The following is a 14,421-nucleotide window of genomic DNA, read 5'->3' as shown; positions in this document are numbered from 1 at the left end:
GCCTGTTGGGTTTCCACTGCACTCTTGTTTGGGGTATTTAAAAGAAATCAATATTGCCCATGTCCCTGGAGGCCCAGCACTGGGGACACATGTTGAAACTGAAATGCATCTTCCGTGACTCTGATTGGGGGTGGTAATGAAGGAACTGTCAAAGAACGTACAGACAACCAGGTTATGAACATGTGCATCTTTTGTTTCACCAAGAAAGAAGCTGCAGATGACAATATCTTCATGAGCTGAAAATTATTGAGAAGATAAAGAAGCGGAGACATCTTTCATGGATCAGAAGAGCTTCAATTTCAAATATGCTAAGTGGAGATGAAGAAGGAGTTGAAAGCTTGGAATGAGGATGGCCATGTATAAGAACGGTATGATTAATGCCGATTAAGTAAAATAAAGACGTTCTACTGCCTTTCGGGAAAATGAAATATGTAGCAAACAAGCCCTTTCATTCTGGGAGTTCAGAGGACCCTCTACCACGGTTGGACTGAGGACCACAAGGCATTCTTTTTCTGTGTCTCATTAAAACAGATGTGGAACATTCTAAATGCTTTCCCCAGACTCTGCTGTTCCTGGGAGGAGAGGCAGGTTCCGGCCCATCCTATCCAGGCAGTGACATGTGGAAGGAAATGATTCCTCCAGACCAGCTCTCTCCTGGATTCCCTGTCTCCCATGGAGAACCGTGGGAAGTCAGCTTCGGCTCAGCTCCATGTCACATCCGGGCTGGCATACATGCTCCTCATTTCTCCTCTTAGCAACAGCCTATTTTTTCCCCCGGCCCTTGGCACTCATTTCATCTCCACCATCTCTCCCTGCTGGTTTGTTGAGGGCAGTAGTGCTGTTTCACCCCCCTCCTTTTCCAGCCAAGCGTGCTTGCTTGCTTGCTTCCAGGAATTTGAAGGTTAGCTCCCAAGATCTATCCTGTATGCTTACATCTGCTTTCTCTATCAGCTTGCATGGGGAGCTCACTGGCAATATATCTAGGTTCTATTTCCTGCCCTTCCTTTGCGGAAAGCAGCCAGGGGGCTCTCCTGGTGTGGCTTTTTGGTATATATGAATGGCACTATTGCTGTGAAACAGAGGGGCTGAAATACATTTTAATCTATTTTTCCATTGGAAAAGGCCCACTTAAATAAACCAACCTACAAAAGGATAAAAACAAAACAACAAAAAAGCCCACATACCTCAAAAGAAAAGGAAAAAAATTAAACAAAAATCAAAGCAAACCCCCCAAACTCCAAACCCATCAAACCTTAAACAAAGGAGTCACTGGATACGAGTAATGCAGTAGAGGCATGTATGAAACCCGTGGGCTGCACTTCAGCCTGTCACAGGCAGTTATGAAAGATGTAATTTAATTTGCTTAAAAAAAAAAAAAAAAAAACCCGTAAAAGGCAGATTGGATAGCTGTATTTTAGCAAATGTGTTTGCACTAAGGGTACCTTCTGTTGAACAGTTCTGCCCACAAGCTGTCTGTAGAATATAGAACATCTCTCGAGCATGCTTGCCACCTTGAAGCAGGGCAGTCGGGAGCAGAAAAAAAAAAAAAAAAGAACAGAATGCAGAAAAAAGGTGAAGAAAAAGAGAGAAATGAAAGACAGCAAGTCTAGTACCATCAATACATTTAGAAATGAGATTAGCCAAGTGTGACAATAGAATCTAAATGACACACAGAAAGACATTAAGATTGCAGTAAATAACATACTATGGAAAATCCAGCCAGAGAGCACTTTCTGTTCAGCTTAGCTACAGAGTCAGAACGAAAGCACAGGTTGATTATTCATTTTACTGGCTCTTTTGCATTCCAGCACTATCCATCTTTTAATCTTAGCACTAATCATTAGTTTTCTTGCTAGTTGCTCCAAACAGCCAATTATGACATTGCCCAGTACTGCTCTGCAGGACTCGAACTTACCAACTATGTCAAACCACAGAGGGGTGTTAGCTGGCTGCACAGATACCACCCCTACAATCTCTGTTACTCTATCGTTTTCCATGACCGTGAAGTTATAAAATGGTTCATCGAAGGTCAGCGGTATAGGTGAAGGGGGTGGTTTCTTAATCCATTCAATGTGGAGGCGGGCCGTGGAGGATTTCTGTGGGCGCCCATTGTCCACCGCCTTTATCTACTCATACACGGAGAAAACAGAGAAGAACATTTTTATGTCTTAGAGCTCTGATCCTTGTTGAAGTTTGGATCTGTCACTGCATGTGGTGGTAGGTCAAGGATCCATCCTCATCACTGTGTCAGCAAGGGGGAGAAGACAGTGGAGATCTGGAGAGAATGTGGTCCACGAATGGGGGAGAAGCAACTTAGCCATGTGGGGGTCCCACACCACATTCACCAGAAGGTGGCTGGAGCCACTGCCAACTTTACGGATGTGAAGGCTGGGAAAACAAATGTTGCACTGAAAATTTTTAGTGTTTTATGGACATGGACAGTAGTTATATGAGCATGAATGACTAATTTGATTCTCTGTAACATGAATCTGAATCTTACTTCTGGTGGTGACGGTAGAAAGGGAATAAAATGCATTGTGAATCCCTACTTAATATGTGGAATGATGTGTATGGAAATGTGGCTGTGTGTGTGTATGCGTGTGTTTGAATGTGTGCACTCGTGTTTTGCAGCTCTTTCCTCTGCTTTGTTCTGGAAGAGCACTCCCCTGACACAGTGTTGCAAAAGGGTGGTAGGATAGGTGGGGGAAAGGCAGCAGCCTTACTCTAATGACTTTAGAGACCCTTCAATTGTGCCAAGGAGCCCTGGTGGCCTAGTGGTTAAGAGCTATGGCTGCTAACCAAAAGGCTGGCAGTTCGAATCTACCAGATGCTCCTTGGAAACCCTATGGGGCAGTTCTATATTGTGTCCTATCGGTTGCTATGAGTCAAAATCAACTCCACAGCAAAATGTTTTGTTTTTTGGTCAGTTGCGCCACCTCCAAGGGAGCGTAATAGAATGCTCGTGGTGGAACCATGAGCTCCTGGAGGCAGTGGGGTGGCGGGTGGGAGGATGGTACTAAAGATTCTTTTCTGTGGTCATAAGTCAGCTGATAAAAGAGTGAGGAAAGCATGTCTCCTTGCCCAGCTGAGCAGGGTGAACTACTATGGTATCCTGGACTTGAAGGTCAAGTTCAGCAAGAAGAAAACACTGACAAAATCAAATTAAATTAAAAAAAAGGAATTTTTAAATATTATGTTTTAAAAACAACACTTACAGGCACAGCCTTTAAATACAGTGACAATTCATAGCACCCGAATGTTCATGGACAATCACTTTGCCTCCCCCACAAAAATCCCTATAACATGGAACACCCTTGGAGATATATGTCTCAGGTCAGGTTTCCTAGGAGCAGAGCCTGAGATGGGGATTAAGTACACATGATTTTCTGCAGGAGTGCGCTCAGGAGAAAGGTAGTGAAAAGAGCAGGATACAGCAGGGGAAGGAGCTGAACAAGAATATAGTCTCAGCTGAAGTCCAACCTCAGCCTGATCCCACAGGGAGATCTGAAGCATTAATTGAACCACGGAGTTAGTTCCACCTAGAGACTATGAGGTTGCCCTTTTTATATCCCTGTGAAAATTCATCATTGGCTGTGGGCTGCTGGGGTTGGGATGTGTGAGTGTAAGTGTGTATGTGTGGTGGGTATAATCTCTTGGTCCAGGAAGCTCCTGTTTAGTCAAGGATGCTTTTCTAGAAAAGGGGGCATCTGTGAGCCCATAGCAGCCAAAAACGCGGCAGTTGGGGAATAGATACACTAGCCTGGTAAAGGGGATCTGGGAGGGGCATGAAGTTCCCAAACTGCAAGTCTCACATAGCTGTAATAGCATGTAGTGTAATAGAGCTTCTAATTGTAGAAGCAGAGATGTTTTTTTATTATCTTCTTTTATTTCCTCTGCTCTCTGTTCTGGATATGCTGTTGGGCGGGGAAAGAAACCCAAATCCGGACCATGAAAGTGAAAAGATAAATCAAGGGAATCAGATCATTCCTTAAAATAATAAAGAACTGACTGTATACAGCAGAGAAAGCTGAGGACAAAGAGAAGGACAATGGATAGCGTCAACTCTTGATATTTGTTAGAACACTGAAAAGTGTCCATCATAGGTACTACATGTGTAAAATCGTTAGGGGTGGGGAAAGCATGCTGGTACCTTAGATATGGGAGTTGAAGTCTCTACTTGAGATGGTGCTCATGTTTGCTTCCATTTTTAATTTTCTAACAGTAAAAAATTTTGTCCCTTTTTCACTCGAGTTTTACACATTTTAGAGAATAAGCATAGCTTGCATTTGTGTCTCACAATTTATACAGCTAAATTCATGTTCTATTGCATTGTCAACAATTACAAAAGTTGTTTTCTTTGAGGACATGTTGAGTGATATGTTGAGTGGTGAGTTGAACATTTCACACTGCTGTTCCCTTACCTTCAGTTTGTACATATGCTCAGTACTCTGAACATGACTTAAGGTCACAGGAGGTGTGGCTGAGTATGTGTGGAGCATCTGTGGACTGGGAATTGAGAAGGTTTGCAGACAGGACACAAGCAAAGGAAACTGTCTCACTATTAATGGGATATCATCAAAACAATCCAGAGTTCTCACCAGTACTTCTCTCCCAGAAATTTGTTTAATTTGTGGATGTACTTTTTTATTCTAAAGATTGATTGCTCAAAGAAATATACATGGATAAGAAAGTAACCCCTCCCCCATTATCGTTTTTGAGGTTCAGAATATCTTACCGTTAGGATGTCATAACTCCCTGCTGTAAATTGCTTTCTGGAAGAAACCATGCCGGTTTTAGGGTCAATAAAGAACTTTCCATCATCATTCCCATCCACGATGCTGTAGGAGATTTCTGCATTGGGGCCCTCATCTCTGTCGAAAGCAAAAGCCCTGTAAATGGGTTCTCCCCTCTTCTTTCGGTCACGTTCTGGCAGCTTGATCTGGTAGACTTTCTCTGGGAACTGAGGTTTGTTGTCATTTTCATCCAGAACCTGAACCACTACCCAAATTGTCGACTGTTTGGGAGAGGAGCCGCCATCGGTCACAGTCACCTGAGTTTGGAATGAGAAAGCATTATGCAATCAGAAAGGGGAAAAAACTCTTCTTGCCACTCCTCCCCCTCTGCACCTCACAAAAGATCTATTCTGTACACTAGGGCATCTCAACATTTCTTATACCTGTAGTTCATATCAAACGCATAGCTTTTCATAGTTTATTGCACAAGCAGGGACAACCCAAACCCAGTAATGGAAATCACTGCTGAAAGAAGAGGAGGGAAGTAGGGATGGCTGTGGTGTGGAGTGGAGAGGGAGAATAAATAGAATCAACTTTATAAAACACACCAGCTTATATAGACTCATAACTCCTTGCCGTCGAGTTGATTCTGACTCATAGTGACCCTATAGGACAGGGTAGAACTGCCCCATAGGGTTTCCAAGGAGCAGGTGGTGGATTTGAACTGCCAACCTTTTGGTCAGCAGCTGAACACTTAACCACTATGCCATCAGGGCTTCTTTCATACAAGCTAAGTAAATTTAAGTAAATTAAAAAACACAAAAATGACACTATCAGTATTGCATGTTAACCCATGGGTGTTTCTCCTCATCTTTGGGCAATGTTATCACCACACAAACTCTTTCAATACTCAATTTCTTTTCTTTTTTTCCTATTTTCATGTAAAATTTGTGATTTTTACATTGTAACTGAATAAAAGGGAAACTGTAGTGTATGCTTCACAATTTAGATAGCTAGTTGTAAGTACACTTGACAGTTAAAGTATGTTTTTAACAGTCACACAAAAAAATTGTCTTTTCCCTCCAGGAAGCTGGGAGGGGTTTGGATGCTCCTTCCTATGTCTCTGAGATGCTATTCTCATGTGTGTTCATGAATACGGAGAGAGGGGAGAGAAAAGAAAAGCATATGTGCAAAAAATTTGCATGGCAGATCTAAAGAGTCTGCAAATCTTAGCGCGAATAATCTTGTTGGTCAGTGATGATAATCACAATAACAGTAGCACCTAACGTGGATGATATGACAATTTATAAAGCACTCTGTTATGCATTATCTCATTTATTTTCTACAACAGCCTCATCAGTAGGTAGAACAAGTTTATTTCCATTTCACAGATTGTTAAAAACATATTTTAACTGTCAAATATGCTTAGAACCAGCTATCTAAGCTGTGAAGCATACATTTACTGTTTTCCTTGTGTTCAGAGGCTCAGGGGTCACATCGTAAGTGCTAGAGCCAGGTATTGAACTTTTGGCAATTCTTAGTTTTCTGTTTAACCACAACACCTGGAAGGAATTATATTTATTCTTTAAGTCATTGCCTTGAATAAGACAGCTTATTATTCTAGAATATATATTTGGAGGCTGGAAGGAACAGAAGGATGTACTCAGTATCAACAGGAGAAAAACAACAGCGAGTTACGGTACCTGGCCATACAGTTTTTCACCTGATAAAGCAACTTGACAGGAATAACTGAATAAAAGGGCAAAAGTGTGGGAAAACAAATTAAAGGCTTTTTGCAAAAATGGAACTGCGGTCTAGTTCAGTTCCTCTTCTAAGCTGCCTAGGAGGATGGCGTTAATAGACTTAAAATAAATCTTCATAGGAGTTCTTGCTTTCTTTGCAAAATCAATCAAGTTTTTTTTTTTTTTTTCCAAGGTTATTTTCCCAATTGGTTTGTTGTGTTTCACAAAAGAAACACATCAAGGGCCAATATGCTGCAAGGTTCGGTTTTCACTTGAGCTAATTCCTGGACACGCCAAGTTCTGGACAGGCACATTCTGATGCTGCCGCCAAACTACAATGTTATACTCCCAGGTGAGCTGTGTTGACCAAAACACGTTGCTTTTTTGGCTGCTCAACTCCTCTGCCTCTCTTTTCTGCTTGAACATTCCCTTTCCCATTCCAGGCAACTTTCAAGTTGTCACTGAGCACAAAATCACCTCCCCGTTCCTTGTGGATGGATGCCCTGCACTGGGCTCCCCGATGGAGTTCTGGGTGCTGCTTCAGGTTCTGCCAAGGCAAGAGAGGCCCTGATGGCTGCAGCTCACCTCTCCCTCAAGGATCCTGTAGCTGTAGAATTGTTCTTCTGGAGTAGACCTGGATTTATAGACCCAGGTCCTCGAGGTATCTGAAGGCAGGGAAGGGGGGGCAACGGCAAAGGCTCATGAAGAAGCTCGTACTTTGCCTACACCACCACCTCATTTTAAGCACTGAGCTCTCTTTCTCCCTCAGGCTGCGCAGGAAATCTTCGGGTCCTTCCACACCGCTACCACCAGCTGCCGTGGCATTGATCCCGACTTGTGACGACCCCATGTGTGTCAGAGTTCAACTGTGCTCCACAGGGTTTTGAATGGCTGATTTTTCAGAAGTAGATGGCAAGACTTTCTTCTAAGCCTTCTCTAGGTGGACTTGAACCTTCAACCTTTTGGTTAGCAGCCAAGCACATTAATGGTTTGCACCTCCCAAGAACGCCTTCTCAACACACCATGCTCTTTTCCACCTTAGGGCTTTTGAACATGATGTCCTCTTTCTCCAGAGTGCTCTCCCCATCCCTTCTGCCTACTCATCCTACTCATCCTGCAGGTCCAGCTGAACCATCACTTCCTCAGGAATGTCTTCACTGATCTCGGAGACCAAGTACCACCTCCCACTCTCCCCTTCCTCCAAATCATGTACTCTTGAATCACCCATAAGAAGCCCTGGTGGCACCATGGTTAAGCTAACTGAAAGGCTGGCATTTGAAACTCATCCAGTGGCTCCATATGAGAAAGGCCTGGTGATCTGTTCCTGTGGAAATTACAGCCAAGAGAACTTTATTACAGCCAAGACAGCCTTACGGAGAAGTTCTACCCTGTCACATAGGGTCACTATGAGTTGGAAACCATTTGATGGCACCTAACAACAACAACAACAAATCACCCTAAACTTTTCTTTGGTAGCACTTACTATTGCAGAGATTAACTAAATCTATGATTCTCCACCTATAAACTCCCCCATCCATCTATCAGTTTGTCGTAATGTGGGGGTTTGTGTGCTGCTGTGATGCTGGAATCTATGCCACCAGTTCACTCATGGTGGATAGGTTTCAGCTGAGCTTCCAGACTAAGACAGACTAGGATGAAGGGCCCACGGTGTACTTCTGAAAAAAAAAAATTAGGCAGTGAAAACCTTACGAATAGCAGCAGAACACTGTCTGCTATCGTGCCAGAAGATAAGCCCCTCAGAGTAGAAGGCAGTCAAAATACGAATGGGGAAGAGTTGCCTCCGCAAAGTAGAGTCAACCTTAAGGACGTGGATGGAGTCAAGCTTTTGGGACTGTCATTTGGCACAACTCAAAATGAGAAGGAACAGCTGCAGACATCCATTAATAATCAGAACATGGAATGCTTGAAGTATGACTCTAGGAAAATTGGAAATTGTCAAAAATGAAATGAAACACAACATTGAGATCCTAGGCATTAGTGAGCTGAAATGGACATGTATTGGCCATTTTGAATAGGATAATCATATGGTCTACTATGCCGGGAATGACAAATTGAAGAGGAATGGTGTTGCATGTGTCATTAAAAAGTACATTTCAAGATCTATTCTGAAGTACAGTGCTGTTAGCTACAGGATAATATCCATACGCTTACGAGGAAGATCAGTTAATACTACTATTATTCAAATTTACACACCAACCACTAAGGCCAAAGATGAAGAAATTGAAGACTTATACTTACTTCTTCAGTCTGGAATTGATCAAACATGCAACCAGGATTCATTGATAATTACTGGTGACTGGAATGCAAAAGTTGGAGACAAAGAAAAAGGACTGGTGGTTGGAAAATATGGCCTTAGTGATAGAAACGATGCTGGAGATTGCATGACAGAATTTTGCAAGATTAATGATGTCTTCATTGCAAATACCTTTTTTCACCAACATAAACTGTGACTATACAGATGGACCTTGCCAGATGGAATACACAAGAATCAAATCAACTATATCTGTGGAAAGAGACGATGAAAAAGCTCAATATCATCAGTCAGACCAAAGCCAGAGGCCGACCATGGAAAAGACCATCAATTGCTTTAATGCAAGTTCAAGTTGAAACTGAAGAAAATTAGAACAAGTCCATGAGAACCAAAGTACAACCTTGAGTATATCCCCTCTGAATTTAGAGACTATCTCAAGAATAGATTTGATGTGTTGAACACTAATGACCAGAGACCAGACCAGACGAGTCATGCAGTGACATCAGGGGTATCATACATGAAGAAAGAGGTCATTAAAAAGATAGGAAAGAAAGAAAAGACCAAAATGGATGTCAGAGGAGACTCTGAAACTTACCCTTGAACGTCAAGTAGCTAAAACAGAAGGAAGAAATGATGAAGTAAAAGAGCTGAATAGAAGATTTCAAAGGGTAGCTCGAGAAGACAAAGTATTATAATGACATCTGCAAAGACCTGGAGATAGAAAACCAAAAGTGAAGAACATGCTTGGCAGTTCTCAAGCTGAAAGAACTGAAGAAAAAATTCAAGCCTTGAGTTGCAATACTGAAGGATTTAAGGGGAAAATATTAAACAAAGCAGGAAGCATTAAAAGAAGATGGAAGGAATACACATATCCACTATACCAAAAAAGAATTGGTCGATGTTCAACCATTTCGTGAGGTAGCGTATGATCAGGAACTGATGGTACCGAAGGAAGAAGTCCAAGCTGTGCTGAAGGCATTGGTAAAAACAGGGCTCCAGGAATTGACGGAATGCCAATTGAGATGTTTCAAAAAACGGATGCAGCACTGGAAGTGCTCACTAGTCTCTGCCGAGAAATTTGGAAGACAACTACCTGGCCAACCAACTGGAAGAGATCCATATTTATGTCTATTCCCAAGAAAGGTGATCCAACTGCATATGGAAATGATCTAACAATATCATTAATATCACATGCAAGTAAAAATTTGCTGAAGATCATTCCAAAGTGGCCCCTGCAGTATATCAACAGGGAACTGCCAAAAATTCAAGCCACATTCAGAAGAGGACATGGAATCTGGGATATCATTGTTGATGTCACATGATTCCTGGCTGAAAGGACAGAATACCAGAAAGATGTTTTCCTATGTTTTATTGACTATGCAATGGCATTCGATTGTGTGAATCATAACAAATTACGGATAACATTGGGAAGAATGGGAATTCTACAACACTTAATTGTGCTCATGAGGAACCTATACCTAGATCAAGAGGCAGTCGTTCCAACAGAACAAGGGAATACTTTGTGGTTTAAAGTCAGGAAAGGTGTATGTCAGGGTTGTATCCTTTCACCATACTTATTCAATCTGTATGTTGAACCAATAATCTGAGAAGGTGGACTATATGAAGAAGAATGGGGCATCAGGATTGGAGGAAGACTCATTCACAACCTGTGATATGCAGATGACACAACCTTGCTTGCTGAAAGTGAAGAGGACTTGAAGCACTTGCTGATGAAGATCAAAGACCACAGCCTTCAGTGTGGATTACACCTCAACATAAAGAAAACAAAAATCCTTGCAACTGGACCAATAAGCCACATCACGATAAACGGAGAAAAGACTGAAGCTATGAAGGATTTCATTTTACTTGGATCCATAATCAACACTCATGGAAGTATCAGTCAAGAAATCAAAAGATGCATCGCATTGGGCAAATTTTCTGCAGAAGACCTCTTTAAAGTGTTGAAAAGCAAACATGTCACCTTGAAGACTAAGGTGCGCCTGACCCAAGCCATGGTGTTTTTAATTACCTCATACACATGTGAAAGCTGGAGGATGAATAAGGAAGACCAAAGAAGAATTGACGCCTTTGAATTGTGGTGTTGGTGAAGAATATTGACTATACCATGAACTGCCAAAAGAACAAACAAATCTGTCTCGGAAGAAGTACTACCAGAATGCTCTTTAAAAGTGAGGATGGCAAAACTACTTCTCACATACTTTGGACATGTTATCAGGAGGCATCAGTCCCTAGAGAAAGACATCATGCTTGGTAGAGGGCCACTGAAAAAGAGGAAGACCCTCAACGAGATGGATTGGCACAGTGGCTGCAACAATGGGCTCAAGCATAACAAAGATTATGAGGATGGCAAAGGATTGGGCAGGGTTTCATTCTGTGGTATATAGGGTAGCTATGTGAGTCAGAACCAACTCAACAGTATAAACAGTAGTTTATAAACTGAGTAAGGGTAAGGATGGATTTTGTGTGTTTTGTTCACTGCTCATACACCTGCGTCAAGTCCTATAGAAAATTCTCCACAAATGCTTATTTAATGAATAAAAGGCACTAATTGAGGCCTTGATTGGACAACCTCTTTAGTCAGGGCAGTCTAACCTTGTAAAATCTTGGCTCATTCGAGCCCTTTATAACATAGCCTTAAGCTGCCTTTCTGCCCAATACTCCTCCACCTCCTTACCCATCCTCCTATCAACCACCATCTGTATGTTGATAATCCCCAAATACGTTATCTCTGCCTAAGTCTATTTCCTGACCTCCAAACTGACATGTCTAACTTTATTAGTAGTCTATTTTCTGGTCTTCTCACATACACCCAACACCTCAAAAGTCACAAACTGAAATCATTACCCTCAAACCAACTCCTTCTTTATATTCATCAACTCAGTGAATGACACCACCACCTACTCACACAGGGGTCCACAACAGAATCCTGGGCATTCACCTATATGTCCCCCTTCTAACTATCCACATTCAGCTAGTCACAGGGACCAGCAGTTATGGCTCACGTGCATCCCCCACATGTCAGGCTCCTCTGTCACACTGCCTTAGGGCTGACCCCATTTGTATCTTGCTTGGACTGCTACAGTAATCTCTGGTCTCCCTGCCTCCAGGCTTCCTCTTTGTTTCTAAAGTGTTATTTCTTGCTGAAAAATGTGATCATGCCCCTGACCTGCATAACACTCTTCATGGGTTCCTTGAGGACATGCCCTTTGTGGATTTGGATCCCTTGATTATCACCACGCACTATCCACTTCTTTCCTGCCATCCTTGTTCGGTTATACTGTGAGCTTGGGAGGTCCTGAAATGCCATGCTTGGTCACCTACATTCCATTGCACAGCCATTTTGTCATCATGGAATGCATTTGCCTGGAAATATATCCTGGCTTATTCTAGTAGCTTCAATACAAACACTCCTACAAAGCTAATTCCCTGCCTTCTGGAGGTTGACATAGGTGCCCCCACTGTACGCCCACTCCACTGTGTGCATAGCACGAGGACACTAATTATCGCCTTGCATTTTAACAGTCTGTTTGCTTGTCGGTCTCTACTCTACCCTTCCAGACTGTGAGCAACTTGAGGTCAAGGACTGTATCTTATTCATCCTTATGTTCTAGCACCTGGCATAGCTGTAAGTGCCAATCAGATGTTGTTGAATGAAATTAAAATTTAATTTACTCCAAAGTCTTCCTTATGATAATAAATGAGAAGAATGCTCAGATGTGGGAGCAATAAAGAGACTGAGAACATACAATCTCCCAGGTCCCTTCTAGCTCTATGATTTGATGAATGGGAGCCTGCTAGAGGGAAACAAAGTTCTAATCATGCACTCTGTGGGGGTGCAGTGGTAGAATTCTTGCCTTCCTTATGTGAGATCTGGGTTTGACTCTCCATCAATGCGCCTTAAGCACAGCCACCACCGTCTGTCAGCGGAGGCCTGAATGTTGCTATGATGCTAAACGGATTTCAGCGGAGCTTACAGACTAAGATAGACTAGGAAGAAAGGCCTGGTGAGCTACTTCTGTAAATCAGTCAGTGAAAAGCCTGTGGATCACAATAGTTGTGCACAGAGCTACCATGATTTGGAAGCCGACCCAATGGTAGCTAATAACAGCAACAACTCTGGGATTCATACTCACTTGATGTCACTAAGAACACTACCAATTCCACACTCACTCATAATTATTTTTAGCCATTTCCAAAACTGTGGACACTATTGTGGATATTTATTCACATTTGACTGAAATGATCTATTCACATGTTTGACTTCTTCCACAGGCTGAGTTACTTAAGGGCAGGAACCCTGTATTTTTCTTCTTATTCCTGGAATCTAGTATACTGTCAATAAATGTTTGCTGAATTGAACTACACAGCTACTCTCCATGTCTTAGTTTCCGTTATCATCTGCCCTGCCATAATTTATGCCTGGCATATTTCATCAGGTTCTTAGAACTCATGCTTTACACTGCTAGGCCTCAATCCACTTACCACCACTTGGAATTAGTCCATATGGAAGAAGTAGCAGGGCTGGAGAACAGAGCAAAACAGAGAAAAGTCCCCATCACTGTGCTCCCCCCACCACATCATTTTTCATTAATGATGCAAGGAATTAGCCATTGTTTAGAAACAACTCATGCATTCTCTCACTCTGCACAACCTGACAAGAGAATACCAAGCCATCCTAAACTAGATTTTCTGCTCTCATCACCGATCAATAACCAGTGTTCTGGCAATTAATCAAAGGCCTGAAGGAACAGCTAGCACCTAACAAAAAAAAAAAAAAAAGGAACCACAAATATTTCAGTACCACTGAAAGGACAATACAAATACAGCACATGTCATTTTTATATGATGCATTTGTGATCTGTGAATGCTGGGCAGAGCCGGAGGCAATCAACACGGGCCAAACTGACTATGATGACAATGCTACAAAAGAGGAACATGTTTCTAAGTCTTTCCCTGGAAGATGCAGGAGCTTGATGGGACCAAAAATGGATGGACATTGAGAATTCTGATGTTATGGCAGCTAGTGGAAAGTCACACTTCTCACTAGTTAAAATTGCCCGTTGTATTTATTTTTGTTGTCTCCATCCCTCCAGTAGAATATAAGAATGTAAGCTGCTCAAAAGGTCTGCAGTTCAAATCCACCAGGCGCTCCTTGGAAACCGTATGGGGCAGTTCTACTCTGTGCTATAGGGTCGCTATGAGTCAGAATCGACTCAACGGCAATGGGTTTCAATGGTTTAAGCTGCTCCAGTGATTATAAATGCCTGGGAATATATTTAATATTTTTTAGCTGGAGAGTTCCATTTTGGCATTCTCCTCAGTCATTAATCTATCCTAAATGGTCATTTCCAGCCCATCATATTTAAAATCATAAACTCCTCCTCATTGGTTACATATATCCCTTCCCTGCTTTATTTTTGTCTTTGGTACTTTATCCTTGCCTGATAAACTATATATTTCACTTATGTGTTTGTTTATTACATATCCACCTCTGCTAGAATATGAACTCCATAAGGGCATGTATTTTCATCTCCTTTGTTCACAATTTACCCCTCGCATATATCCCTAGCAATAGTGCCTAGAACACAGCAAGCACTCAATAAATATTTGCTGAATGAATAAAGGAAATATTTAGCCAGGGCCTTCTAGGTAC

At 42.0% G+C, this 14,421-nt stretch overlaps 1 protein-coding gene across 1 annotated transcript in view; it reads right to left on the bottom strand.

Moving 5' to 3' along the window:
* The window catches only part of FAT3 (FAT atypical cadherin 3), a 628,156-nt gene that overhangs the window by 152,858 nt on the left and 460,877 nt on the right, over positions 1-14,421 (bottom strand). Inside the window, exons 4-5 of the mRNA XM_003415583.3 lie at positions 4,736-5,050; positions 1,916-2,126 (exon numbers count right to left, since the gene is read on the bottom strand). Of these exons, the coding sequence (XP_003415631.2) occupies positions 1,916-2,126; positions 4,736-5,050 (526 nt within the window). The remainder of the gene's footprint in view (positions 1-1,915; positions 2,127-4,735; positions 5,051-14,421) is intronic.

The sequence above is a fragment of the Loxodonta africana genome, chromosome 7 (genome assembly GCF_030014295.1).
Source record: "Loxodonta africana isolate mLoxAfr1 chromosome 7, mLoxAfr1.hap2, whole genome shotgun sequence".
NCBI classification, from domain to species: Eukaryota; Metazoa; Chordata; class Mammalia; order Proboscidea; family Elephantidae; genus Loxodonta; species Loxodonta africana.
The sequence above is the reverse complement of the archived record's forward strand: the minus strand, read 5'-3'. Positions and strand labels throughout refer to the sequence as shown.